The sequence below is a fragment of the Diprion similis genome, chromosome 12 (genome assembly GCF_021155765.1).
Source record: "Diprion similis isolate iyDipSimi1 chromosome 12, iyDipSimi1.1, whole genome shotgun sequence".
NCBI lineage: Eukaryota > Metazoa > Arthropoda > Insecta > Hymenoptera > Diprionidae > Diprion > Diprion similis.
The window spans coordinates 12,919,607-12,947,076 of NC_060116.1; the positions used below are offsets into that span (position 1 = coordinate 12,919,607).

The window sequence follows — 27,470 nt, forward strand, 5'->3', positions numbered from 1 at the left end:
ATATACATATATATATATATATATATATATATATATTCACTGTTCTATTCACTGCCTTGACAATCAGTAATGTGTGGAAGATTAAGTTAGCTAACTATCTATCGTGATCGTTAGATCGACATCTGGCACAACAGCTTTCTGTATGGTGCATGGTCATTAACTTGGTGAACTTACTACACCCTGAACTTCAAAACGCTTGTATCACGCAACGCATACACACACACGACGACATGTAATAAGGGAACGTAATTTGCGTGGTAACATATAAATCGTCAAGTTTTGAGGGTATACGTGCGTGTACGCGTACTGTAAATGTGTATACAGGTATGCGACTAGCAGTGTTTCCGTAATCTCGGAGAATTCCTCCATAGCAGAGTCATTGTAGCCGTGGGAAAGTACGTCGCAATTGTGGACACCGATCCCTAGTCATCGTCGTCGTCGTCGTCCTCGTCCTCGGGGCGAGAAGACAAGCCTGGGTCATCATAGAGCCTCGTCATAGCTGCTTGTGTTCACTGTTCACATTCATACAAACCGCAGCCATATTGCCCTCGCATCTGGCCAACACGTGCAGCAGCGTGCATGGTCACCGTCTGATGTCTGATCCTTTAAGGCTCTCGGAGCCTGCAGCAACAGCAACTACCAACAGTGGCAGCGACGGTGTCGGGATACAGACGAATACGCTGCACGTGTTGCTGCGATTATCGCCACTATCATTTTCTCCGCCACTTCTTTTTTTCATTCCGTACCCATTATCCTGTGGCGTAGAGCTACCGGCGCTGCACGTGGTGTCGAATAATCATGAACTGCAACAAATGAGCTGCTGCTGCTGTTGCTGCTGCCTGAGTGTAAATCGTCCAACATATGCACAGGGTCTGTCTCGTTTTTGCACCAGCTTGTACTTGGCTTGATATTTCTGGTAATAAGTGAGTTGAAATTGACTTGCAGTGGCAAGGGTTGGCACTATGTTATCCAGACATGACTTCAAGAACTGAGATACACAAATATTAACTCTCTATAAAATACCATACGAGTTAATCCGTGACATCTGCATTTACGACCAAGTCTCGTCCAAAATCCGCGCTATATGTCTAGCTTGAAAGCGGACGGATTACTGTCTCATGATATCACGATCAAGGGTGCTATTCGTTATGGATTCGACCTGGACCACCTGGCTGAATAATATGAGGCGCAGTGACATGCGGAGTCTGATGAGTTTGGCTTTGATCTCCGCGACACGCGTGACTTTTTCTCACATGGATGTTGTGAGTCGAACGAGCGGTGAACCTGGATACCACAAAGACTGTTTATATGGTCAGATTTCACCCACAACAGCGTGTGCCGTCTCTCTTCTGGTCGAGACATACGAGACTTAATTGGCCCGGCTCGCCACGACATCGAATCGCGTTTTGTAATTGCACCGCCATGCCATAATGTGTGAGATACGAAGTGGACACTCAGCTGCACTAACCGTACCCATAGCATAATAACGTTCAAATCGTATGAAAATAACTTTGAAAGATTTACCGTTGAAGCAGTGAACCCAATACTGCATACTGTGTGTTAAAAGCTGACGATGAGCAGCAAGATATGGCCATATCATACCTACCTATAATACTCCAGCATCTTTGCTGTATAGAACTAACTCTCTCAAGTCTGGAATCATGAGAAATGTAAAATGAAGTGTATACAGAAACACGTGCAAATCGAGTTATATTAATTCGCGATAAAAGGGTGTCAGATTAGTGTCTGTGCATATGTCCAAGCAGCTGGCGTAGGCGCTGCTGCAGACGGAAGCAAGAAACTCTGCAGAGTAAAAGTAGTCCTAGATACGCACAGCTTTGATAAAGCCGATCATGCAGTAGGTGAACCACGCGTAGCAGCAATTCCAGTCGACACACAAACTTGGATATATACCTTCTTGGTACCGCGTTACGGTTAGAGTTTACCGTTCAATTTGGTCTGCGCGACGAGTTTCTCTCCTCGATTCTGAAGTGCACGCGTGTATATGTAGACTGTTCTAGCATGCTGCTAGTTAATACGCACAAGCGCAGGTTGCAACAAAATAAATATTTTGGCGACATTGGTCTTCGTCAGTATTTGCGAAATTGTATATTCGTTGAATGCACCTGCAATGTGTGGGAATATCCTGGTCTGAAAATGAATGCTTGGCAGGTAAGCTCGGCGCTCATTACGTACACGTTTAAGAGCAACTACTTGCGTGGTAAGACTATTATGAGACGTTCTGACGACTCGCACGAGATCCTCAACGGTAATGGGCAGGTCAATGCTTTTCCCGGAGTGAAAATACTTCAGCATCACGTTTGCAGTAGAGCTGTATTATTCTGTTGACGCCTACGACACGAGTAAGTGTCCGAAACGTATCCGAAATCGTGATCTCGGCTTTGTGGTGCAGTAATGCACCGTGTTGCATCCTCCTCATCTCGGCCACGAATCAACTCGACAATTTGCCCAAAAACTTTTTTTTTCACGTACTTGGGGAAAGTTCAAACAACAGATGTTCAGAGGTATAGTAAGAAAAATAAGAATAGAGTTTCAACCCTCTCTGGCAGTCAGCACTCAGCAGTCAACACTCGGCAGCGTTGTTGCAGGCGCGCATTAGCTCTTATCGCGCGTTAAGTATTCCGGGACACGTGCAGCAGGCGGACATTGTTTTACGCCGGAAGTGCAGCGTTAGCTGCCGGTATAAATTTATAAAACGATGCCGAGCCGGGTATAGAGAGAAAGAGAGAGGGAGTGAGAGACCCGGCCCTAATGAACCAGTCGGGACTTTACTACCCTGCAGTACCCTGGAGACAACGACACGATCTCTAATGATCTTGTATATTAATAGGTCCAGCACGCAGCTTCACAAGCCTAGGAAAATATACTCCCGAAGCGCCCATTCGAATAAATAATAGTTTCATTGCTACTATCATTCTTGTTATTTTACGTATTAATCCGTCAAACATGTTGCAAATATTTCTACGCATAAGTGTATTAACATTAAAAAATCTACGTAGTAGATTTAAAAAAAAAAAATTTTGTATCAAGTGATCGATTCAAGCCTGTCATACGGTGTGAAAAAATACGTGGCCTCGGTATATTATACCGAATATAAACGTGATAACAAACCACCTTGGCGCCTACAAATAGTCAACCGGATTTACAATTTTCCATTTCACGAACGAAATTGTAACGCTCGGTTGCCTGCCCGTAGGCGCCAAGGTGGCTTATTTTCACTGGTAGGTTCGGTATATAAATACATAATAAACAGGTATATCCAAGTGGCTATACGTCGAGGTCTCCGAACTCCAATCAAAGCAGAAGCCAGATGAACGGAAGTCAACCTCATGCAGACCGGGGGCTTCCTTCCGTCAAGGTAAAAAAGATATTCTATAAATCCATCAGGCCATTTAGATTCGAAGAAGCGCGTCGTCAGCGGAAATCTCACCTACACGTATATACACATAGATAGTATAACATTATGCGGTGGCATGGTGATAATGATATTGGATCGATAATACGGTAATTGGCTAAACCTCACCATGCGACTCGTCGTTCATACACTGTATAGAGGGAAAAACTGATCGATTCCGAAAAATGGTTAGTTGGTTTTTCATTAAATTTGGAAAATGAATTTGACGCAGGAAATTCAGAAAAGGATAATTCTCTTTCTATTTCTCTTTCCCTGCTTCCGTGTCATTATGCGTTTCACTAAACCTCGGTTTTACTGTAATATAATTGCATTGATTGTCTGCAGTGAGCGAATCGACGTTTGCGATTATTACGATAAATATAGCATAATTGCGTGGAGAATAATAGTAAATTCCTAGTGCCGGAACTCTGGGCTTCGACTTCACCCCCGGGGTAAATATAAGCTGTGTGGAAAATTCAACATTGCATGACGAACTCGTATATTTCCCGCTCGTGCAGTCCTAGTCGTCCCGGTTTAAACACAATAAGTCAGAGCCAGGTAGGTAAGACGATACTTTGGCTTTGTGGAGAGGCGGAGGCGGAGGCTTTTGCAGGGCTCGGAATACCTAGAAAAGCGGCCCTAAGAAGGATATTATGTCCGTCCCCTCTGATGCTCCGTACACCCAGATTGTGAATTCCCATTGACTGTGAGCCGTATACATATATACTGACAATGAAATTTACTGTGATCTATATCACATACTGACCATTATACGGATCGAAAAAATCAAAAGTAGAAATAAATTAGATGTAATGGCGATAATATAATTAATCCGATTCGATGGTTTTTCGATGGATGTGTGAAAACATGATTTATTGAGTAATAAACGAATCGATCGATCAATTTAACCGTGCAATAATTAACGATGAAAAAGAAATTCTGCAAACTTGACTTTTTATACAAATCATAATCAAGCACACCTCAAATTCGGATAAAAACCGGTTTACATTCCGCGCGTCAAATCAAAATTGTTGTTTTCGATTGATTGGCGAGATAATTGATCGAGGCGAATATTAATAGTTGTGTTTTGTCGACCGCTGTAAAAAAATCAAGTTAAATAAAAAAGTGAATCTAAACCAAGCTCAAACCTAGTTTGCTTTGTTCTTATACACAAGGCAACTAATTCCATTGTGGCATATAAAAAAATTGTACAGATTGACTGTGCAAAAAATGGAATGTTAAAAAGAAAAAAAGAAAAAAAAAAACACGTCCGACGGTAAGAATGCATAAAAATAATGAAGTGTCTGGCATGACATAATAAATATTCATTGACTAACGACGCTTGCTGAATGTGACTTAGGTACGTTAACGACTTGTATTAATGGTGGATGGTCCTTTTTATATTTGGATAAAAAAATTTCTTCGAATTCAATATCACTTATGTTATTCCACGGCGAAAATCCGTTAAAATGTCGTTGCATCATTAAACAACTCGAAAGCTCGAAGTGATCACCATGTACGTGTAAATATTTCCTCGGTCTGAGGAGCAAGCCGTGGAAGTTGCAGTTCGACTATATTTCATCGGCATCGTGAGCAAAAGGTCGAGGCTCGAGATCCCATAAGCGAGGGTGTTTTCTCTCAGCGAGGAGTTCTCATGGTCTCCTCCTGCTCCTCCTCCTCTTCTTCCTCCTCCTCCTCCTCCTCCTCCTCCTTCTCTTCGTTCCTGTTATGTAGCTGTACACTCGTCGTCGTGGTCGAGATCGTTCACTATGTGCAAGATTACGTAGCCAATGGATAGACGGGAGTATCCTAACCCACATTACCCGTCCAACGTCCTCCTCCATCTCGTCTATTAGTACATACATAGGTGTGCACTCGCTCTAGCGCTTGTTACACGTAGAGAATAAAAGGCGTCCACACCCAGTACGTGTTCAAATGGTAGAAGATTGTGCAAACTCACTGCGCAATTGTTTTTAATGCGCTATATTTTCCATCATATGCAAGATTTGGTATAAGCTGGCTCATTTTTACAAATCACACTCCATAGAGAAGAAAAACAGTAAAATACATAGAAAACCTTTTCAATAATATAAAAAATCTATATTTTCTCCTGCAATTGTTATAGGTGTACTTAAATATCGTGTAAGAAAAAAAGAACTATTAAGTACAGAGACGAGCTGTTGGAAAGCGTGAGAATTATTATAACCCAGTGTCATAGGTCCTATTGGAAATAATCTCCCCCCCCCCCGTCCCCTCCCCCACGATCGGGTATATTATGATAAAAATTCATAATTCCGCGTTCGTTCCGGAGGAAAGGATGGACGCGAGAATCGCATAACCATAATTTGTGCCGACCGCCGCACGATTTGATCCTTGCGCAATATCCCGGCAGCAGCAGCAGCAGCAGCAGGATCATCATCAACATCCAGGTAGACGGGTGCCTATCTTTCCATTCCTTCTTTTGATCGCAGAATCTTGATCGTTGATTTTCTGACACCGATTATACCCCCTCCCCCTCCGCCCTGTTCACTTAATGCCAGGTTAAAGAACGGAGCACCCACATGGATATTAAAACATCCCACCATAACCAAGAAGTCAGTGATTCATCGAAAGCATGGTGTAACATTCTACGAAATCTTCGATTGAATGAGCTGATATCAGCTCGAGCAAAAAGATTCCTACGTGTTAAAAAAAAAAGTTTGAAATCACTGTGATAAAGCCGTTTCAAGTCGTGTGAAATCTTGTGCTGACCATTCGATGTATAAATGATAGAAAAGCATTTATCATCAGTGTGATCCTGCAGTCGAGCAGGATCGCGTGTTCGCTAGATTCTATAACCAATAGACAAGAGAGCAAATAATCTTGTGAGTCGATTGATCGGAGTCACGGTAGTAAACTGGGAGAATTTATAAAAGGCAACGTCCGATGACGTAACAAATCGACAAGGACGCGGCAAGGCAACCTGCATTGGAATCGCTCGAGCGTTCGTGGCCTCTCCATACACTGGTTGGCTGGAGGTGGTGTTGGCCACTCTCCTTCTCTCTCTCTTTCTCTTTTACTAACTCACGTAATACATATCGTTTACATGGGTGCATACTTACACCGTGGCATGTACACCTTGTACGAATATGTATGTAAATAGGGTATCTCTAGTACGCGTTCCTTATCCGGGCTGTCTGAGTACCTACCAGCTACCTACTACATTTCGTTTTCATCAGATTTTGCCCGCGGGGTGAAGAAAAAAATAACTAAAGAAAAAAAGACGAGAAGAAAAATAGAAGCAATCTTGACTGACTTGTCCGACGAGCCTTTACCTCTCTCTCTCTCTCTCTCTCTCTCTCTCTCTCTCTGCACGACATTCAGACCTCAATTCTCCCTGACTTAAGTATGCGACTAGTTTTAACTGCACGTCTACGAAGTGAAGACAAAATAAACATATACAGAAAAAAAAAATTACTTTTCACAAAATGAACCGCAGTGTCATTGGAAAGAATCGATTATTACTGTTTTTAACTACAGGCAGTGAGTCAATATGAATTTACAGTACATATATTTTCATCTCTCTACACGATATTGTTCAAAGGAAAAGAATCGTTTTGAGAAAATGAACTTTAAATCAGCAAGAATTGTAACAATTATAAAACTCTGCAGCAAGTCAACTGTATCATTAAATGTATCATTAAATATTCAAAATTTCCCAACGTAAATAATATTATACGCCGGAAGAAAAGTGTCTCCGTATAAAATAAACATTAAAGTCAGAGAGTTAGTTGATATAAAAATATTCATCATCGCGTTTGAAAGTTGTTTCCGTATCAAGCACCACTCTCGAGATTATAGATCATATATACAGCAGCTTTTCATTCAGTTCAGTGAGTATCTGCATCATGCTCACTCAGTGGAACGGTTATACCTTAACGTGGATTACATAGTCAGCAGCTGCTGGCATTATCACCTTGTTTTGCTGCAATTAGCGTTTACAGGAGAGCAAGGACTCGATAAAATATCACCGCATTTTGTTAAAAAGTAATCGCATGTTCATCGACCATACATAAATTGATTAAATCCTTCGGTATATAAGAAAAGGCCATACCTTCTCGTAACTTTATACCATATAAGTAAAATATTTGATGTCAAACCGTCTTCCGTGCGTATGAATTGAATTCGGGAAAGAACGAATCATCTTTCGTCTACATCTGCGAGGTTGACTTTTCGTCCGACTCGAAATTTCGCAAACGACTATAACACAGCGCAGGATGACGGGCGTTTCGTCCATTCGCGGTTCTCCCACATCGCGAATCCAGGTCAAAGTACCTCTCGATGGAACGCGGCTGTCGAAACAGGCGCACCCTGGTCATCTCTGTGTGGCACACGAAGAATCGGGATCGGTTGAAAGGATAACGAAAAAAAAAAAAAAAAAAAAAAAAAAAACACGATAAAACCAAAGGGTCACGTTTTGAAGAGCGCGCATTATTCCATGGGTACCAATGCTTAAAATCGACCGCACCCATGGGCTGGACGTATGGGTATAGCAATTGCAGGTAGTCTGTAGTATAGATATAGAATCCTGACGGTGCGATAAGTGCGAGTGTTTTAGCATTTAACTCAAGGGCCTAGAGACTGCCTCCCTTTCACCGCTTATAAGTTATAAAGCGCGGCAGAAACGCGTTCGTGTATATTGTACAGTCACTGTTCCAAGAGGAAGGCGTCTGCGTCTGTCTGAATCAACCGCAACCGGAGCCTCTTTCAGCTTTGAACGTATCAATTATACGGCCACTACACACCCGGCTGACTCCTGCCATTACCAAGCGTACAAACACCACGTGAGATGGGTTATAAGACGTGCTATATATAGAGTTTCGTGATAGTGGAAAACTTTCAAGAAACCGATTACGAGGATTACACATATATGTATATTACACGCGATATGTATTTCAAAAGGTACAACAGAGGTACCATAGGAGGGCACCGTAATATTTAATAACCATCCTATTCAGGCCTCATTATATACGAGGATATAATACCGTACCTCTGGTGTCGTTATTCACGAAACGTGTGTTTTGAAGACTTCAATAATCGCGTAATCGTGCGGTGTATAGATGACGTATAAACGAAGAAATGAAGAAGACCAATTTCAACCTGAAGCAGTCGTGCAGCGCGCAATGAAGCATCTTCGAAGCAAGATGAAAAAAAAGTAATAATAAGAACAAATGACACACAATTTTTTAATAAAAAATTATGGATTAGGATTCTATGTAATTTCATCCGATCCGTATAAAGCGTACGGAATTTCTCGTTCCAGTCTCTCAAGTTTGACGATCATAAACGATTCTTCGTATTGAAAAGAGCAGTGAAAAGAATTCGGGAAAGTTGAGAGAAAAAAAAAATTTCCACGCCACGCACATCGACTAATCAGTTCAATTTTCATTTCTAACGAAATATGCGTCATTGTGTAAAAAATTATCTGCAGATAACTACATTATCTCATCGGAGTAACTATGACAAATTAGAAAGGAACGCAGACACTCAGTTATAACAAATAAACGTTCGTGTCATGCTGCGGCGATAACAGCGAATCTAAATTATCTGCGCCCCCCCCCCCCCCTCCCAACGGCTTTCTTCTTTCGTTTCAAAGAAAATTAGAATCAGCAATTCCGGAGTGCGGAATGCGTTAAGATATTAAGATTACGGGGGTAAAAAGAACAAGAATGGTAAGAAGCATGGACGTCCCAGGTCAGCTTCCAAGAAGGTGACCCAGATCTATCTGGGAGTCCGGCGGTTTGCAGGTTCGGACAAATCGAACATTCCACCGACGTGTCCGAACCTGTCGTTGAACCGAAAGAGCCGCACTGCACCATGGGCAAGGTTCCCAGAGACCACATCTGCTGGGCTACCACCCAACATACAAATCTTGTTTGCAGGCGTTGTTCTTCATTGGGTTAGCACTGCAGGCGTGCCGGAGCTGATCGTGAGCAGAACGCAACGCTCCGCAGGTCAAACCTCGAAGAGCGGTGATTACGAAATGGTTCGTTAGGCATCCGGTTTCTTTGTTTCTATTCTTCCCCTCGTTCTCGAGAGGTCTTTTTGGTGAGAGAATTTTTATTTCACTATACACACATATAATAATCCCGTCCTTCTATCCTGGCGTTTCGTTCTTTCATCCTATTCGTGCAATAATACATTTTTTATTCTTCTTCTTTCGACTGGGATTAATTAGCGAGTAGCCTTGCGACTAAAAAATATATATATGTATACATATAATATATAATATATTAACCTTAAACTTGTAGCTAATCTCAAGAATCTAATTACACGTTCGCCTGCACTTTGCATCGGGTAGCATCGAGGAATTGAATGGTTGACGAAAAAGTGTGAAATTTTTTCTTCATTTTATAGAACGATGATTGCAATACGAATGAAGTAAAAATTGTTAGAGAAAGGTAATACATAGATATCTATCTATTATCTAATGGTTAAGAGGAGAGAAACGCGCCGCGTGATTAGAAAAAATAATAACGAAGAAAAGTGCATCTAAGGGAGAGAAAGCGAGCTTCTATACCGTGGAAATTAGAATAACAATAGATCGGATCATTTTTTTCCTTTCCAACGGACGAGAACCAGGAAAGATCGGGAGAGGATTAGTAGAGAGAAACCAGAGAAATTTGAGAAATATTATAAAATAAATAATATAGAAGTAATGAAACCGTTAACGAGTAACGCAATTTGAAACGGCCTCGTTAACTGTTATTATATACGTCTAATTGAACACTAATTAAAACGCGAAGATACATGTATACTACAAATGGTTACATAACAGAGCATCGAGGATGGTGATTAGAATATTCGTGGAACAAAAACGCGGCGATAAGAAAATGGTATGCAGACACAGCGTGTAAAAAGAAAAAAAGAAAGAAAGAAAGTAATTGAGAAGTGATATACAACGAAAACGTAAAAATTGGATGGAGATTGGTTAATAAGTTGTATAAATACGCATAGAGTGCAAGCAATTTCTTGCACGTGGCTAAACGTTTCACACAATATAAACTCGAGTAGCAAGGCGCGTTAGTTCGTTAAATCTATTTATTACAAGCGCGAGTAAGTATGATAGAAACATAAAACGTTAGAAGGATAGATAGAAGAAAGTTCAGCGAAGCGTAATGCAAGGTGAACCAACAGGTGGTCCTGTTGCCTGTAGTAATAACTATATGCCTGATCGCACGAACGGATAATCGATGATAACTGTTGTTGACTTCGTTTGATATTACCATTAATTGAATACGTTATACGTATATCAAGATCCGGGAGGCAGAGCACTGATCACGTTGTATACAGCATCGGTAATTTGTGATATATCTGATTAAAAAATGGAAGAGCAGAAAAGGAAAAACATCAGTGTTTCTTGACGATACCGAACTGCCGATTATTAACGACGATGGTAATTAACGATATTACTAGTTAACGAACATGTTGCAGAAGGGTAATCGAAAACCGTCTATAAACGTTAAATTCAATTATTCATTTTTTTTTTCTTTTCAATAATCATGATATTAGCAATTAATCGAGGTAAAAAATATTTGGGCGGCGGAACGATTGAACAACTGCACGGTTTCGACATCCTTAATAAATGCGGTACGATAAGAGAAGAACAAAAAAAAATTCAAATTTTATATAATAATATTTATTCTTACCAAATATTCTTTCTGGGCAACTTCGTTGTAGTCGATCCGCATGACAATATTTACGCAAAACAAATCGAAGATGAAGATGATGAATGAATTGGTTCCAAAGCAGGTCACATGGTACTCACTCACTCCTTGGTTTGACGAATGACGATCAACTTATTTGTTTTTACGTTGTTTATAATTGTTGTCTCTTTGTATATATGTATATAGATGAGTATCAGAGTGATTTTAAAGTTTCAATTTTGCACACTTTATTTAATACCCACTCCTCGCGTGGTCGTTTAAACTGCACGACTATCGGAAGAGTGCGGCCAGTTAATTTAAGTAAGTGTACGGCGTTATGGGACAATTAAATCCTCAGTGAGAGGATTACGTAGCAGCAACGTCGAAAAGTTTAAACGATTTAAACTTGACCGTGCCCTCTGTGGTATTGCAGGAATTCATATACATATAATACACATACGTATAGTATACCTAAAAAAAGATGCAAGATACCGGTTATGGGTAGAAAAATATCGATTTGGAAAATTTCATAAATAAACTTAAATTTTTATTATATGAACTGAATCACAATATCGAACGAAATAACGGAAATAAATGTACACTTTGAGAAACTTTTCTCAACTCCATTCAAGCTGTGAAATTTTTCCTGCAGTTAGTTAATGACTCGAGTGAGATTGGTTAATTGTACCGTTGCCTAAGCAACTAATAATGACAATGACGAGCTAATTGCAAGAATGTTAATCGGATGAGTCAGGAGAGATAGGAATTGAGAAACGTCTGTGTAAACAAGAGAGAAATTGATGAAGAGGGTCTCTCTGCAGGGCAGACAGACGAATGACCGACAGATGGAGAAACAGACAAGCGGAAACAAGAAGAAGAAGAAGAAGAAGAAGAAGAAGAAGAAGATGCAACGAAAGGCGCCAAGCCAGCCGGCCAAGTGCAACGTCTCGACGCAGCCTCTCAAAGCTGCGCTTCTCTTATCTGCGCCGGTTTGCAGGACGTTTCATTGGCACAACGATCGAGCAATTTATTTAACTCCGACCAATTAAGGCTGATTACGTTCATTAAAAATAGGCCAACAAATACGTTGTGTAAAAAGTGACGTGATGAGGACGTGACCATGATTGTTATTATGACATAAACGCGCGCTATCCGAGTCTTTATAATCTTGTTCGTGCAAATATCCTGCAGCGGGGATCTCGAGAAGAATCCTTATTGCCATTTTTTATCCGTCTAACATTTCACCCGTTATAATCAAATACTCAGTGTATTTTAAACGAGTAATATATTACCGTCTAGTCACTAGGAAGAATTATATTAATGCAAAACCAAGTGTCTCTAAAATAGAATAAAAGCATAAAAGGACGCGGATTAATTAACCGCAACTTATTAGAATTTACGTATACAGCTGTGTCTAAGTATTACACGATCGTAACTCTTCTAGTCAATTTTCTATTCATGGTTATTTATAAATATATATATATATATATATATATATATATATATATATATATGTATGTATAGATAAAAAATAAACGACGGCGCCACAACTTTCCAACAGTTTTAGACAAATTGTGGCGCGATGCAAATTACCGAAACCTATACAGAGATATTCAGTTAAAGTTTAACGAGAAAGAATATGATTCGTGAAGAAAAATTCCTTCCACCTAATGTACGCAAGAAATGTAGAGTCAGTCGATATAAAGAGAATCGTATTGCAACCCAAGATTATACTTCCTCTCACTTTGAACTAAAAGATCGTGGGAATATTGAAAAAAATCTCGAACCGAATGATGTGATCAAAGATGATTAATTATATCTAAACAATTAATCAATGATGCGAGAAAATAGAAAAAAAAAATTACCATTAGGTTCATCCAGACAAGGCTTATGCAGTGCATGGAATAAACGCCTATTATTATAATATGTGGCTTATAATATTATCTCCAAGTTTATGATAATCGGATTAATTTGATCGGCCTTGAAAGTGATTTACATAGTAGCTGTTGATCCGACTAATTGGCATTTTGATGGGTGTTAATTACATCGCGGAGTGAAATAATATTTCGCATTAAAAATAGCCGGAGATTTCTATATAATCAATTAGAAAGATATTCGAATGTATGAGAATTAGTGACAATTCGTTATGCATAGCGTATATTTATAAATTACAACAACCTTCGAAGAAGGTCGTAGACATGCCTGATCGTGTGCAATACCTACGGGTATAAAAGGCCTGCTGCCACCTACGCGTAGGTGTGAAATCAGAAACGAGGGGTATAAAAAATCTTGTTCATAAGTTCGTTTGCAGGTGAGAGAAACTGATAATATTTACAACACGTATATTTATTATACCTACGCCTTTCTTAGATAAAACTTTCGAAGCCTGCGAAGCCCTCAAGCAGTCGAATATTCGTATAGGCCGCCCGCGCCTGATTCATGCTGATCTCCGTTAATCCTAGCTTATTAATTGAGCAACGCCACCCGCAGGGCAGAGATTGACGCCAAATAAATTCGGCACACCATCGGGAGAGCCGCGATTTATCGCATTTGAAAAACATCGATAATAATAAGAATAAGCAAAGGAAAAGAAGAAGAAGAAGAAGGAGAAGAACGATTTCTAGCTTCTCTATATCGAGAGCTTTTCTTCTATGGCTAAAAAATACCGCAAAATCTTTTGCAATAATTTTTATTGTTTAAAATATAGAATTAGTTTTTACAACGTGAATAATTTTCCAATCCCAGAGGCGATGTTTTTACCTATATATATATACATATATACAGTATATCTGTATAATAGGCGAGGTGAACCACCCAAGGTTCAGAATTCCCTGTATGTTACAGACGTGTGTATGTATAAAGAGAATCCGTCAAACGGGTGGCGCCATATAATTAATTTATTGTGTAAGTAGCGACTGAGTCGGAGTGTGAGCTGGAGGAGGTCGATGAATGCGGAGCATACGAGAATACACGTTATAAAAGTATATAATTAAGTCGACGTTCGCTTCGTGCATCCATCTCTGTCTCTTTCTAGCGAATGAATAATTAAGGAATAGAAGTTAATCGATATTGCAGCGCAACGCAACGATATAAATCGCGTATAACAATCGATGGGCGCGAAACCGTTCGATCGGACAGCGAGCAATAAAAAAAAAATGGAGAGAAACGAAAGAAGAAGAAGAAGAAAAAGAAAGAAAAAATCGCACAACGTTTGTCTGAGAAATAATAAAATAGGATACAAGTCATGATGAGGATAGAAAACGAAGCCAGGTGAAATCGCACCTCGGCGTGTGCCGAGCGAATTGAGATAGGAAAAAGAGGAGGACCGATGATGGATGGATCGTGGATGAGCCAGACGCCTACACGGCCGATCCTAAATATCAAGAGATTTCCCATTAGCATAATTCTCACTAGTGTAATAGAGCTGTGAATGACTCTTTCGGCATTCACTCGACACCCACGGTGATTTTTGTTTACTGAAAAGTTATTATAAACAGGCGTGTTTATACGTAGGTATACGGTATACGCAGTTGCTGCAGACAATCAGTTGTGAGATTGATCGCTGTCATATTTAACTTTTAATTAACGATCATCGTGAAAAAGTAGGTAAATTTGAAAATATGAAGACACTTTCTGGTCGAAGAGAAATTAATCCTATAGCTCAAAGGTTACGCGCGTAGGTGGTTTTCCGTATAATCAAAAGTGCAGTAGCATCGTTATAACGCGTGCATGAATTATAAATACCGTTAAATAAGTATCTAGACATTTGTGATTTATTTCTTTACATTCTAATGGCAATTAGAGAAATATTCGTCTGACAATCTCCGAGTCTTCTCAAATTTTCTTATCCCGAAAACCAACGTGATTGTATCATGAGAAATACGTCAGGTACGAAAACGATTCAAAAAACCATACTCTCAAAGTGAATTCAGTGAAAAAATAACACTCAACCAAAGAGACTGTGACACGTGACTTCTTCACCCTTAAAATTGGTCAAAATTTTTTTTCTAATCACACAGCTTGAATGAAGAGAAAAATCTTATCACCGTAAAATACCGTGAATAATTAATAAAAATTTATTATATGCGATGAAAAAAAAAATTTGTCTTCTCACAAACGATGTTTCAATTACAACAAACAATTGCGTAAGCTAAAGGTCATTTTTCATCAGCATGATGCAACAATACTGCACGGAGGTTCGTCTGCCTGAGTGCATTATACCTCCGTGAAAACTGTAAATACCGGAAACAATTTCCTTTTATCACGCTTTTACAAATTTTGTATATATTACGTATCTATATAGGCACAGTTATTATATGTGCACTCCGCGTTATAATTTTACATAATAACGCGAGCGTTTTATAACCAGGAAATGATAATCAATACCAATAAATTAAACAGATTGAATGACGTTTTGCAGTGAAAAGCTGCGAGCAGTTTACGCGTGGATAATAAATTACCTTATCACTCAACCGAAACGTTGCTGTTCACAGTGCAGAGATTTAACAACTCAAACCTATGCAATAGAATTTTTCCTTTCGTAATTTATATTTTTATTCAACTTCAAGACTTTTTATTTATTCATTTTACGCCTGTCGATTTTTCAATTTTACTCATTTGTTTGTCGATTGAAACATATAAAAAAAAAAAAAAAAAAAAAAATCTATTATCAACGGGAATATGTAAATTAAAAATTTTATCGAATTTTTACCTTAAAAAATAAAATCAATTTATCACGAATTTTTTAACCACTCAACGTCACTTCCGTATCAAGCACGTGGCACCGTGAATGAGGAGCGCGCGATACCGAACCGTTCGCTTCGGTGGCTCGAGAGAGACTGAGACTACTGGGAAGTAGAAACGATCGACAGACGGTTCTGTGGTCAGACAACGCGTGTCGAGTAGATGGAGGACTCCAGGACTCCTGCACTCCGAGTCTCCGGTGCGTTTCGATTCTAAAGTACAAACAACGGCACGATCGACCGATTTTTAAAAAGCTGGCAAATCGTCGACGACCTACGTTAGCATTTATTCAAAAAGAAATAGACTAAAAAAAAACAAAAAGATATAGATAATAACTCACTCACACAACTATCGCACCATAAACAGCTAGTTACTAATGTTGCCAAAAAGGCTGAACCTTTGTTTGTATATGACCGATCATCATATTAGGTGAAAGAAAAAAAAATTGCGCAAACATACCGGCGGTGGTTATATTATATTACGTACAATTTAGCGCATTGCGTATATTTCTTAGTATATACATATATATATAACGTATGAAGACGGTAACAGGCGAGAGATTGATCGTTGGCTAGATTTCAACGATGTAACGCTTCTCGGTCCTTGACAGTTGGCACTAAGTCACAAGGCTCAAGAGAGTTGAGTAGAAGAAGAATAAGAACAAGAAGACAATGGAGCGTGGGCGAGAATTTCACCAAATCTTGCAAGCTGTGTGTAACATACATGTTACAACGTCACCAACCATCGGTTAGTTGGCCACAGGCGATGTGGCTCCAAAGTATGTAATCTTCGTTTGAGAATGCTTCTTCAATATCATCGCAACCAACGATAAACAGGCGTTGGCGAACGCGAGATGATAGTGAAAATGTCAGGGTGGTCATAAAAATTGATAACCTAAAGTCATACGGTGGCGAATGAATTTCGAGTATTCATGACTCGAGTCACCATGTAGAACCGTTAATAATTGATTTCATAACGCGGTTGCGAAGCGATTTTCATAGTTTGCAAAAATTATAAAAAAAACGTTCGATCTCTTTGAGAAATCTTACTCGATTACACAATACCAAAGCGCAACGACCCTTCTTCACATACCGTTGCCACAGTTTCCCCGACACGTTGAGCTCTGTTTCCGGAATTTCATGATGCATTTATGCGGTCACTCGTTGAAAGGAGTTATCTCCGAGGCATAAAGAAAGAAGTGAAAAAATACTACAAGTCGAACATACCGAGGTAGCCAGCGCTGCGCCTTATTACACCCATTCCTCGAATTGGTATTCCTCGTAGGAGAGATGAGCTAGCCTGTTAAGCCAGTCTTAGGGTCTTGACAGTCCTACACGCGTGGTCTTTCACTTTGGGCGTAAAGACGAGCCAACAGGCGATGCCACGAATGCATGTGCCGTCGGTGTTTGTAAGGAGTCACATGTAAAGAGCCGGTACGTGAACAGATTTGCGAATGACGTGAGAGTTCACCGTCCGTCGATCCGCCGTGCAGGTCGTCACCACGAGTTTTCATGGCCGCGATGAAAGCCAGATATTCTGTATCGCGGCCAACGAGGCTGCGTTATTTGTGTATCCGTTTCCGTATTTTATGCGATAGTAGGTCCGAGACGTCGGACATGAGTTTGGGCCCAAAGTCCTGCCTTGGCCTAGTATTTCCCCGATTCCGGTTGCCGTTATCGTTCCATTGCTGAATTGGCCCATTAACCAACAGCCTGTAATTCGTGTATCGCTTTCAAATTTTCATTGGTATAGAGTGTAACGGTAGCCGTTTGAATTTATCACCCTTTGGACTGCTGTTTCATATATGTATGTATGTACATCGGAGTTGTCGTCCGTAATGTAACGCGTAAACGGAGTCATATAAATACATGAGAAGCTGCATGTTGTCCGACAAAATTGAAGACCAATGTGTAGTACCAGAAGCTCTCGTCGATAAGCCATCGTTTTATAATTTCATACAAGTATGCTGTGCACAGATCAGATAAACGCCCGTATCAAAATAAAATTAAAATCCAATATACGAACGGTGAAATATATTCAGGTATACCAAACTGCGGTCTTCGCGAGATCAGAAGAGATGGTCTCATGATATGTTAATATATCGAGTTTATCTCCGGCGACGATCGGAATTTCTTTAAACGCATACGTATCGTTTATATACCTATACACATGTATATACATATATATATATATAATGAACCTGTAGCCCGCGATGCAGGTTTCGCAACGATTCCTCGAGTATATACGTATAGATATATATGTATAATCGCCACGGCCGGCGTCACGTCATCGGTTTGCGGAATATTCGTAATATGCAGAACAGGGTTTACTGCAATTCCGTCGTTATCATCATTACCATATGATTTTTTTCAAATTTCATTCTTCCTTTCACTCGTGCTTCATTTCTTTATTTCTTTATATGTAAATGGTGTTTGCTGCCATTTATGGATATGCAGGTAAATACGTATATAGTAATGCAGTCGGCAGGTGTCGGTTAGTGGTCAGGAAAAATAAAACGTTAACGAATTCGGGCGAGCTGAGGTTTTATCAGCTTCCGGTCGCGACAAGACTGCCGCACCTAGGCATTCCTGATGTAATAACAGTGAAAAAAGAGAAGATAAAAAAAAAAGCAGATAAAGTTGGCGAATCAAGTTTAAAGTCTCGCTTAATGTTGATCGAACGAATTTCGAATATCACGGAGTAAGGAACGTATAGACGCCATGTTATTATGACCCATAAGCCGGGGAGATAAAGTTTTGAATTATTAGTAGAAGCACTAGTTAAAAACAGTTTCGTATAAATATAAGGCGGCTCTGTTGGTAATATGACTGCAAAGTATATTTTCATGTCTTTTCGAGAAACACTTAGTGCACAACGTCGTTACGCGGTCTTCGAAAGTCTTCGAGACCGACGTGAAAGCTTGTATAAATTATACGTAAGAAAATAACGTGAACGCATAAAGAATTTCCAAAGCTTCGGAAAATCTCTGCAACGTTAAATATTTAATGCAATTTAATGTGTGAAATTGTACAGCCAATACCAAAAATTCTAATTCTCTGAATACAAGAATTCCAATGAATATGCATACCCAATAGAAAATAGGCACTTGAACCGGAAGTCAACACGGACGCGAGTTCAATCTCGATTTACCATCGGATATCTAACGTCCGGATGAACTTACAGTCTTAGCGCCTTCATCCGGTCAAATGGTCGAAAGTTTTATAGCGCTTAAATACACCGGTTGGTTCGTAAAGTTCAGTAAAACGATGGGTGAAAAAAAAAAACGAAGAAAAGATGTCACCGAATTCCAACGCCTGTAAACAGAAGGCAAAAAGTAAAAGCGTAAAAAAAAAAGAAACCGAATAAAGCGTGGCAGCCGTTAAAAAATCATGATGAAAACGTGCCGCACACGTCACGGACATGCTTTACCATGGCGCTAATGATTGCGACAGTCCAGTTACGTTTTGCCGGCTTATAAATACCGGACAAATTACACCTGCAGCCGGTCAATTATGAATAACGTATATATCCAGTATGTTATAGATACGGTGAAGTGAGCGTTATGGTGAACGCGTATGCATACAAGGTGCGCTTGAAACGAGGACTCACAGAGTTTAATCCTTACAATCACTGCCATACCGTGCTTATTACGTCAAGAGGCAAAGTGCGAAACGCACAGTGATTCTGCAGGACCTTTAAATTCGATAATTAATCGGTCCTTACAGGATACTGGAATCGTCTGCAGGTTCGAGAAAATAAATATAAATAAAAGTACGTACAGTCTGCTATTTTTCCTCCTTTTCATCAAGCCTGGAACGCAACGACACACACGTTGATTGACTCTTAGAGTATGCAGTTAGCAACGATTACTAGTAGATAGACAGACTCAGCTTCTATTAACTCTCGAACAGTTATCAGTCGTTGTTGTATTGCAGTTAAGACTTTGCCGTCGCCACAGCAACTTTACGTATACTATATATGTATATACAGAGACGGATCAGTATAGTACACCTTCGTACTCTCGTCGCTCGGAATGGTTTTGTGATAATTAAGTTTTGATTTATGTCTGCACCGTTTGCATACCTTCGGCATCTGTCTGCGTACAACGTGCACCAAGGAACCAAAAAGGCACGACCAGTCAAAGCCGATACTAACCAGCTTCCAAGCTGCCCTCGGTTTACGGCTCGGAGTGGAAGAGGAGAATTTTGAAAAAGGTTCGAGAGAAAAAGGTGTAAAGAGGGAAAGAGAAGAAGAATAGATTTGCTCAGCACCTATAAGTTTATATACTCGTGATGTTTCGAAAAAAACTTTGCCTCTCTCTCCTTGTCATTTGTACTATTTAGGTATATCGACACGAGTCACTTACTCGAATAATTTATACAAGATATAATTTACCGTCAAGCCGAGAAGAATTTACGACTGTAATAATAATAATCATAATATACGCATAATTCGAAAAGCTTCAGAGAATAGTGACGGTGCGTCGTGTGGGCGAAAAAATTATACCGTCGATTGAAGAGAGAAGTAGATAAATAAAAAAAAAAAAAAAAAAAAAAAAACGAAACAGAAAGATCAAAAATCTGATCCCAATTCAAGTGACCAAAAAATAACCGCACCTCCCGTAGAGGATTGCGTTTCTTTTCCGCATGCCTGCGGAAGAGACTCAAATATGGATCTCGCGATGTTATGTATCAGGTCAATCAGCTGCAGCCGGTCCGGGTAATCCGACGTGAAAACTCCCCAGGACGACTGGTCCAGACTTGAATTACGCGCATTACTGTATCCACGAGTTATACAACAGAGAGAGAGATAGAGAGAGAGAGATAGAGAGAGAGAGAGAGAGAGAGAGAGAGAGATCCATCTCTGTTTGACAACGGAAAGAAACTACCTTACTTATCATCTTGTACACGTATAGTAGGTACAGTACCGCGCCACACTTCACCCAGATATTCCTCCACTCCCGTAGGCCATTAACAGTACAGACGAGTACACTCGGTGTATTGGAATGCGAACAGTTCGAATTGAAAATCTCTGGCGACTCTCCTGCAGCTGCCATGCATGGTGGTCTGAATCGAAAAATGTAAGAGCTGCTCATGAGGCGATGAAAGGGTGGGTCTCGCACGAAAGTACCATGAATAATTTCAAAAATTGTGTGCACAACGATGGAAAACAAGAAGGTTTCTCCGATTCCTCGGTCGTTTATCTGCAGATCTCACACACCGAGTGTACCTAAGTACATCTCTACTCTGTAATCCTGGTTCTCACAGCTTGTCAATGGTGGCTAGGTGTGTACAGAGTCGCTGCTGATGCTGCTACCGCATGTGCGTCACTAGGTTTTACACAGATATTATCTACCGCATACGTATGACTACCAAGCTACTGTAGTAGGTGTAGGTATAGGTATATGTATACATAACTAGAGGTGAGCACGACAAGCACCTATAAGTTTTCTATAGCTCGATCAAGCACCACCGGGTGTTGTTCGAGATGCCCTTCTTCAACAATCTTTGTATACGTACGTTAGAAGAAGAAGAATAAGAAGAAGAAGATGAAGAAGAAGAAGAGGAAGAAGATTGCTGGATGCAGGACGCGCAGAGTTAGTTGTGTCGGTACATGGCAAGCCGCGTAACGATGGATGCTACTTAATTCTATGTTGCCACCATAAAGATTACCTATCGCTGGCTTTCTATCCATGCGTTTCCCACCCTTTTTCTTGCTCTTTGCTGCTGCATATATGCTATAACATCTTCGTTCAATACGCGGTAAGAGGGTAATTCATTTTGTTTAATCGTCCAATTAATTCAGTTCTACTTCAATTACTATCCAATTAGGTTTATACGCAGTGTGCATTTAGTTATTATGCATATACATTTTCATCCTTTTAATTTTTCATTATTTAGAAAATTTCTATTCTAATTCGTTTTGGAGTAAAGAGTACGAGTCTCTTTAAAGGGAAATACGTGCATATGTACGTAATATGCATGATTATAGAAAGTAAATGCTCTCGAGACGACACCGTGTAAACATCCTGCAGTACCTTCAATTGGGAATACTGTAGATATATGTATGTATGCATGCCTAAAAACCAACCCAGAATAAACATCGCTAAAGAAATTCCACTACCGCCTATCTCCTGACGTTTCTTGGTTTTTTTTTTCCTTTATCTTCTTTTCTTTTCAGCAGGTGTTACGTGCAGGTATGTCAACATAACAGAGCATACGAATATTAAACATTGCGCGATGTCAAATACAACGCTATAACAACTAGCTGTTCCCAATTCTGTATACAACGAATACCACGTGGTGTCTATAATACAGATTTTTTTTTTTCAATTTATTTTCTTGTTTTTTCTTTACTCGATATCAAAAATTCATTCAATTAGTAATTCTCGAAATTCAAACCTCCTCTGACATTTGAAATACTTTCAATTAATTTTACCGAACCTATCGTACAATGGATATTTATATTTTCCGTTTCAAAGATTATATTTAAAAAAAAAACAACTAGGATATATATAAATTAACGTGTAAATCGGAGTAAAAAAATTTCGTTTTTACGATCTAGCGGATGCCGGTGATGAGATGAGGTATCGGTATATTGCTAGAAAGGGTGTTTCGCAACCGGATGAACGAACGAGCGAACGATGTCTTTTAATGGCATGTCAGTTGAATATCGATGACACGAGTTGTCGTCGCCTTTCAAAGCCTCGGACTGACTCTCACAGAGCGAAACGATGAAACGCGACGAACGTCTTTAATCGATTACTCGACGACACGTTTGAGTTACACTCTCTGGGTGGGTACTCGACTCGTCAACGAATCAAATATGTGTATTCACGTCCGATGAAATGTTGGTATGTTTGCTCGGGGTGCGGCTCGTCACGTTTGAACTGTTTAGAAATAAAATCAGGTCGAAAAATATAAATTGACCCGTTCAGCAGTTCAAACTGTTGTCTGAGTAAAATTCAATCGAGGTTCTTTCAGTTATACTTCGATGCTGTTCATGTGGCGATCAACAGGATGTTTTTTTCTTTCTCTCTCTTTTTTTTTTTGTTTGATCATCAAACTTCCAAATCGTTAGGCGTTATTGAATATATAATAATCTGAAAACTTTGCTTTACAAGAAAGATAGAGAGAGAGAGAGAGAGAGATGAAGAGAGAGAGCTAAATCAGCAAAAAGTCGACTTAAGCTATACTATAAGAGCTATTATATGCTGAGATGATTGAACTCGTCGCGATACGTGGAAGTAAGTACGTGGTTGCAAAGTGACATCAAAGGCACTTACGTCAGTTCGCCCATCTCGTAGTTTATAAGCTATAAAACATCATCTTTCATCGCATGCAATCAACTCCAATCGTTTCCAAGACTATAAGATAACATTTATTTATCAGCAATCATATATAATACACAAAAATATATTCACGGTCGTTGAGAATATCGGCGATCAACTTACCAAAAAGAAGTACAATGATCGACTGGGTGATTGTTAATCGATGTGATGATTTGATTGTTGATAATTTGCACAACTTACCTGAAACAAAAAAAAAGCGAACAATTATTTATCGAATCAAGACAAACGAGATGATTCAACCGATCAATTCCCTATTTCAGAAGCCTGCTGAATACAAAAAGTACACGCAGTTGTGTAATATTAAATTGCATGAAAGTTGCTCGTGCAGGTATACCAATAACCGTGGAGGAATAATAGTATAGGTTTATGGAATAAAACGACCGGACGTGATACGGAACTCTGAGTCTATAAATGACAAGCATTTAAACCAGCTGAAAACACGTAGGATACGCAGTCTGAATATGACGGGGGCGTAAATTTGAATCGCATATAATTCAACGGGGTTACTTCATACAATTATCGAGGTCGGAATGTCCCGATGCGACGGTACAACAATCATGCGTGAAACGATCATTAATTACGGATAATTAACGTGAGGTATTCAGACCTTGATTGTTATTTCCGTCGCATTGGAAACGCGGTATGAAAAAAAAAACCAACGTGTGTAGGCACAAGTGACAACTGTGGGTGTAAGGAATGTCACGTTATCACGAATTGACATGCATACGTGGGAAGTGCACCTTCGTCATCTATAAAGGAACGTGTGTGTGTATGGGTGTGAGAAAACAGGTGAATTCCTGGACTCCTGGACAAGCATTCGGCGTTATCCATATGAAGCTTATCGAGTTTCGTGATGAAAATAAATGGAGCGTAAGTGAGTGATGGTGGTTGTAATGATGATGATGATGATGATGTGACATTTTAGTTTACATTATTACTGAGTGCAAATTGACTTCGAGATGAAAGCCAGCGACTTTCCCACGTGAAAATGCACGTCCGTTGTGCTGTTTACAACGTTGATTCGATGGCGAATCCGCGAGTCAACGTAACGAACAAACGCCTCCCGTAAGTAACGAGTCACGACATCGAGCGACCGTTTAGGAGATAGGCAAAATGGTGAATCTAGTGACTCCAGGTAGTCGGAGCACTTGCGTAACATCCCGGTCAAGAAACTCCCCGCGTCGTGTATATAAATTGAAAGCAACGCGTGCACTGCTCGAAAAAAGTTCTGACATGAGTTGAAAAATGAAATCAAGACCAGGTGCCACGTGACTGGTTACTTCCAGTTCTTTATCCCCTCTGAAGTCGATGAGATGAGCTCGTTCGTCAAACTCCTGCATTGTACCTAAATCTGCATTTGTACTTTATAAAATCCCTCCCTTGACGTTGATTTTTTTTTAATCGGACATGGAATCCGTGCAGCAATTGGCACACGGACACGAGCGTGTAAAACGAGAACCGGTGTACTGAAAACGTGTAGTAAGTACGAGAGACGCGATGCGTTCGAAAGCAAAGTGAACGGGCAGTAAAAGAGCCGGGTGGAGGGGATGGAGTAAGGAGACAAGGCCGTCGTGAGGTCATGCTTCAAAAGTAAGGCAACCGAAGAACGGAGCTTACCGACACCAAATACCGACGCACGCGAAGCAGAGGGGACCGACGGGAAGAATTTAACCCGGGAGGAATGGCTGGCAGCCAATATAAAGAAAAAAAATTTCAACAGAGTGATTTCAGTAGCCGGGTGGGTGAAAAAAAAGCTGGGACCGTTAATTTCTTCGTGTGTTTTATGGCGCCTTTGTATTTGTTCGCACGCAACCGCCTTGGAATTGGCCAAATTGATTGAAATCGTTCTTAACTATCGTTCTCCGGCAGCAACTTTAATTGTTAAACAGAGACCATGAATGCAACGTGATTATAAGGTTGAACGATACTAAAAATTCATTGGAATTATTCGTGTCGAACAAGTTTCAGCGATGGATTCGTTATTGCAAAACAAAATTTTGCGGGGATACCTGAATACCAATATAACGAAGACAATATTCAACCTGATTAGTTGAAAGTTTGAGATCGAGAAAAAAAAATTGATTAGGAACCGAGGTTGTAATAATGGCGTAAATGATTATTATAAATATATGGAAACGTTGGGAGAGACTCGAAGAATACGTGTTGTATTTAGTCATATGTAACCTGCGTGAAGTATGTACGTTAAACTTTTTACCAGGATAAAACAGAGGTCTGCCTTACCGACTGTACTTTGCGTGAATCGAGGGCATCAGTTGTTACGGCAGAATGCGCGTCGTGTGGGTAAAAGCAGTCTGTGAGAATGGCTACAGCTGCTTAGATCTAGCGGTAATGCTCGATCGAATCGGTACATTCAGTTACCAGCCTAGGAAAAATCAGATTCATCGATCCGCGTCCAAGTTTCTACTTTTCACACGCTGTTCGCGCGCGGATAGTGATTAAATAAATTTCTTTTTTTTTCGCAGAAACTGTATTGGAAGAATAAAAATCAAAATTACGTGTAAAAGAAGTTTTACTAATTTAAATTTATGTCCTCTACTCGAGGGTATAATTTTAATTTTGCGTTTTAAAACTCAAAAAAAGCACATCATTGATATATTTCATTGACCAAAATGCGGCAGAACTTGCATTCCGCACTGCAATCACTACCTGAGCAGTAAAGAAATAAAGATCTATCTTCTAATAAATATCATCTTATACTACGGCTGCAGAAGTAGAGTTACGTCAGGCTAAACTACCGCATTCTCGGTTCAATGTACCCCTATGGTTATGTTGTGCCTATGTATGCATGTAAACGGCTGCAGAAACGGGGATTGAATACGTAAGACGAAACCAAGAATCGCTGTATTGTTGTAACGACAATCGTGTTCGGTCTGATGTACCTGCCAAGAATCGACTATAGAATACAGAGATCTTGAGTAGCGGTAACACACATTTTTATATGACAGAATATTACACTCCCCGGATTACGTTAGCGTGTTGCAAGGTATGATAAATCGTTTTGATACACCTTTTAAAAATCTTTATATATATAATAAATATGACGCAAAAGAAGCTAGACACGTGAAATTCCTTTCACGCGACAAGAAGATGCTTGTTTTGCCAAAAGCCCATAGACATGGGAGAAGAGTATATATAGAAATATTTTTTATTTATATACAACATCGAAAGTACAAGCAGGGCGAGTTTACCGCAATTAGAGAAACTAAATTTTGTTTAAAAATAATATGTGAGATCAAAATACCCGGCGTTCTAACCCGTTTGCCTCGCCACACTTGCAGAGACTGCATCGGTTAGCAAATGCATAGATTATTAGGCGCCGAAAGTATATTAACGATCTCGATGATAAGAGAAACGGGCGCAGCCGATCTGCTTGCCTGCTTGCCTGCTTGCCTGCCAGCTGAGTCGCCCGATAAATCTAATAGGTAAAACAATTACTGAACAGTTTTCGCAAAAGCTTATTTATATCAGCACCACGGTACATTAGCTCCTGTGATATAAGCCATGCGTTGTAAAAAAAATTTTTATGTTAGAATAGAATATTAAACGAGATTTGAATTACCAACGAAACATTGAAGAGAAAACATTAATCACTTTTTTACAATTTGAGAATGATTTTTAAAAAGTCAGATTTTCAAAATATATGTATGTTCTGATTTACTACAATTTGCCAAACTTTTATCAAACCTGCATAGTTACATTAACGTTACTAAATTTAACCTCGCATAAGATCAGATGCTGAAGAATAACTTTGACCCGATGGATAAAATCTGATCCGTGACAGACAGTTTGATAAAATAACTTTTTCCAAGTATATATGCCGCAGCAATAAGCACCCCTACGACACGATTGCCAGAGTTGTAAAAGAAGGAGAAGAAGAAGAAGAAGAAGAAGAAGAAGGGGGAAGAGACAAGTAAATCGTTGCGGAATGCAGCTAAGTATCCATCCTAGCTTGAGGTCACTCGACTTTCGAAACCTTGCAAGTGAATTTTCTTTTCTCTTCTTTTCTCTTCTTACTTAGGTTGTCATCGCCGCCATGATGCACTGGTACGGAGTGGCCGCTTGGCTAGTCGGACTTATGGTAAGTCGAGAAGATGTACTATAAAGCTCCATCGATTCCCGGAGGAGGACACCTTGAAACCCCCTGAAGCAGCGTCGTCTCTTCGACTACATACTGCAGGAGAGCCTCGCCGATTATGCACTGCACCGTGCATGGAATATCACAAAAGGAACATGATCCAGGCGCGCAATCAGCTCG

At 39.9% G+C, this 27,470-nt stretch overlaps 1 protein-coding gene across 9 annotated transcripts in view; it reads right to left on the bottom strand.

Moving 5' to 3' along the window:
- LOC124413488 (tight junction protein ZO-1) overlaps positions 1–27,470 on the bottom strand; it is a 72,937-nt gene that overhangs the window by 13,034 nt on the left and 32,433 nt on the right. Inside the window, exon 1 of one of the 9 annotated variants that reach the window (XM_046894102.1) lies at positions 11,104–11,273. The exons of the other annotated variants lie outside the window; for them this stretch is intronic. Coding sequence (XP_046750058.1) covers positions 11,104–11,145 — 42 coding nt within the window. The 5' untranslated portion in view covers positions 11,146–11,273. Of the gene's footprint in view, positions 1–11,103; positions 11,274–27,470 lie in introns of those variants that run through there. 9 annotated transcript variants of the gene reach the window in all.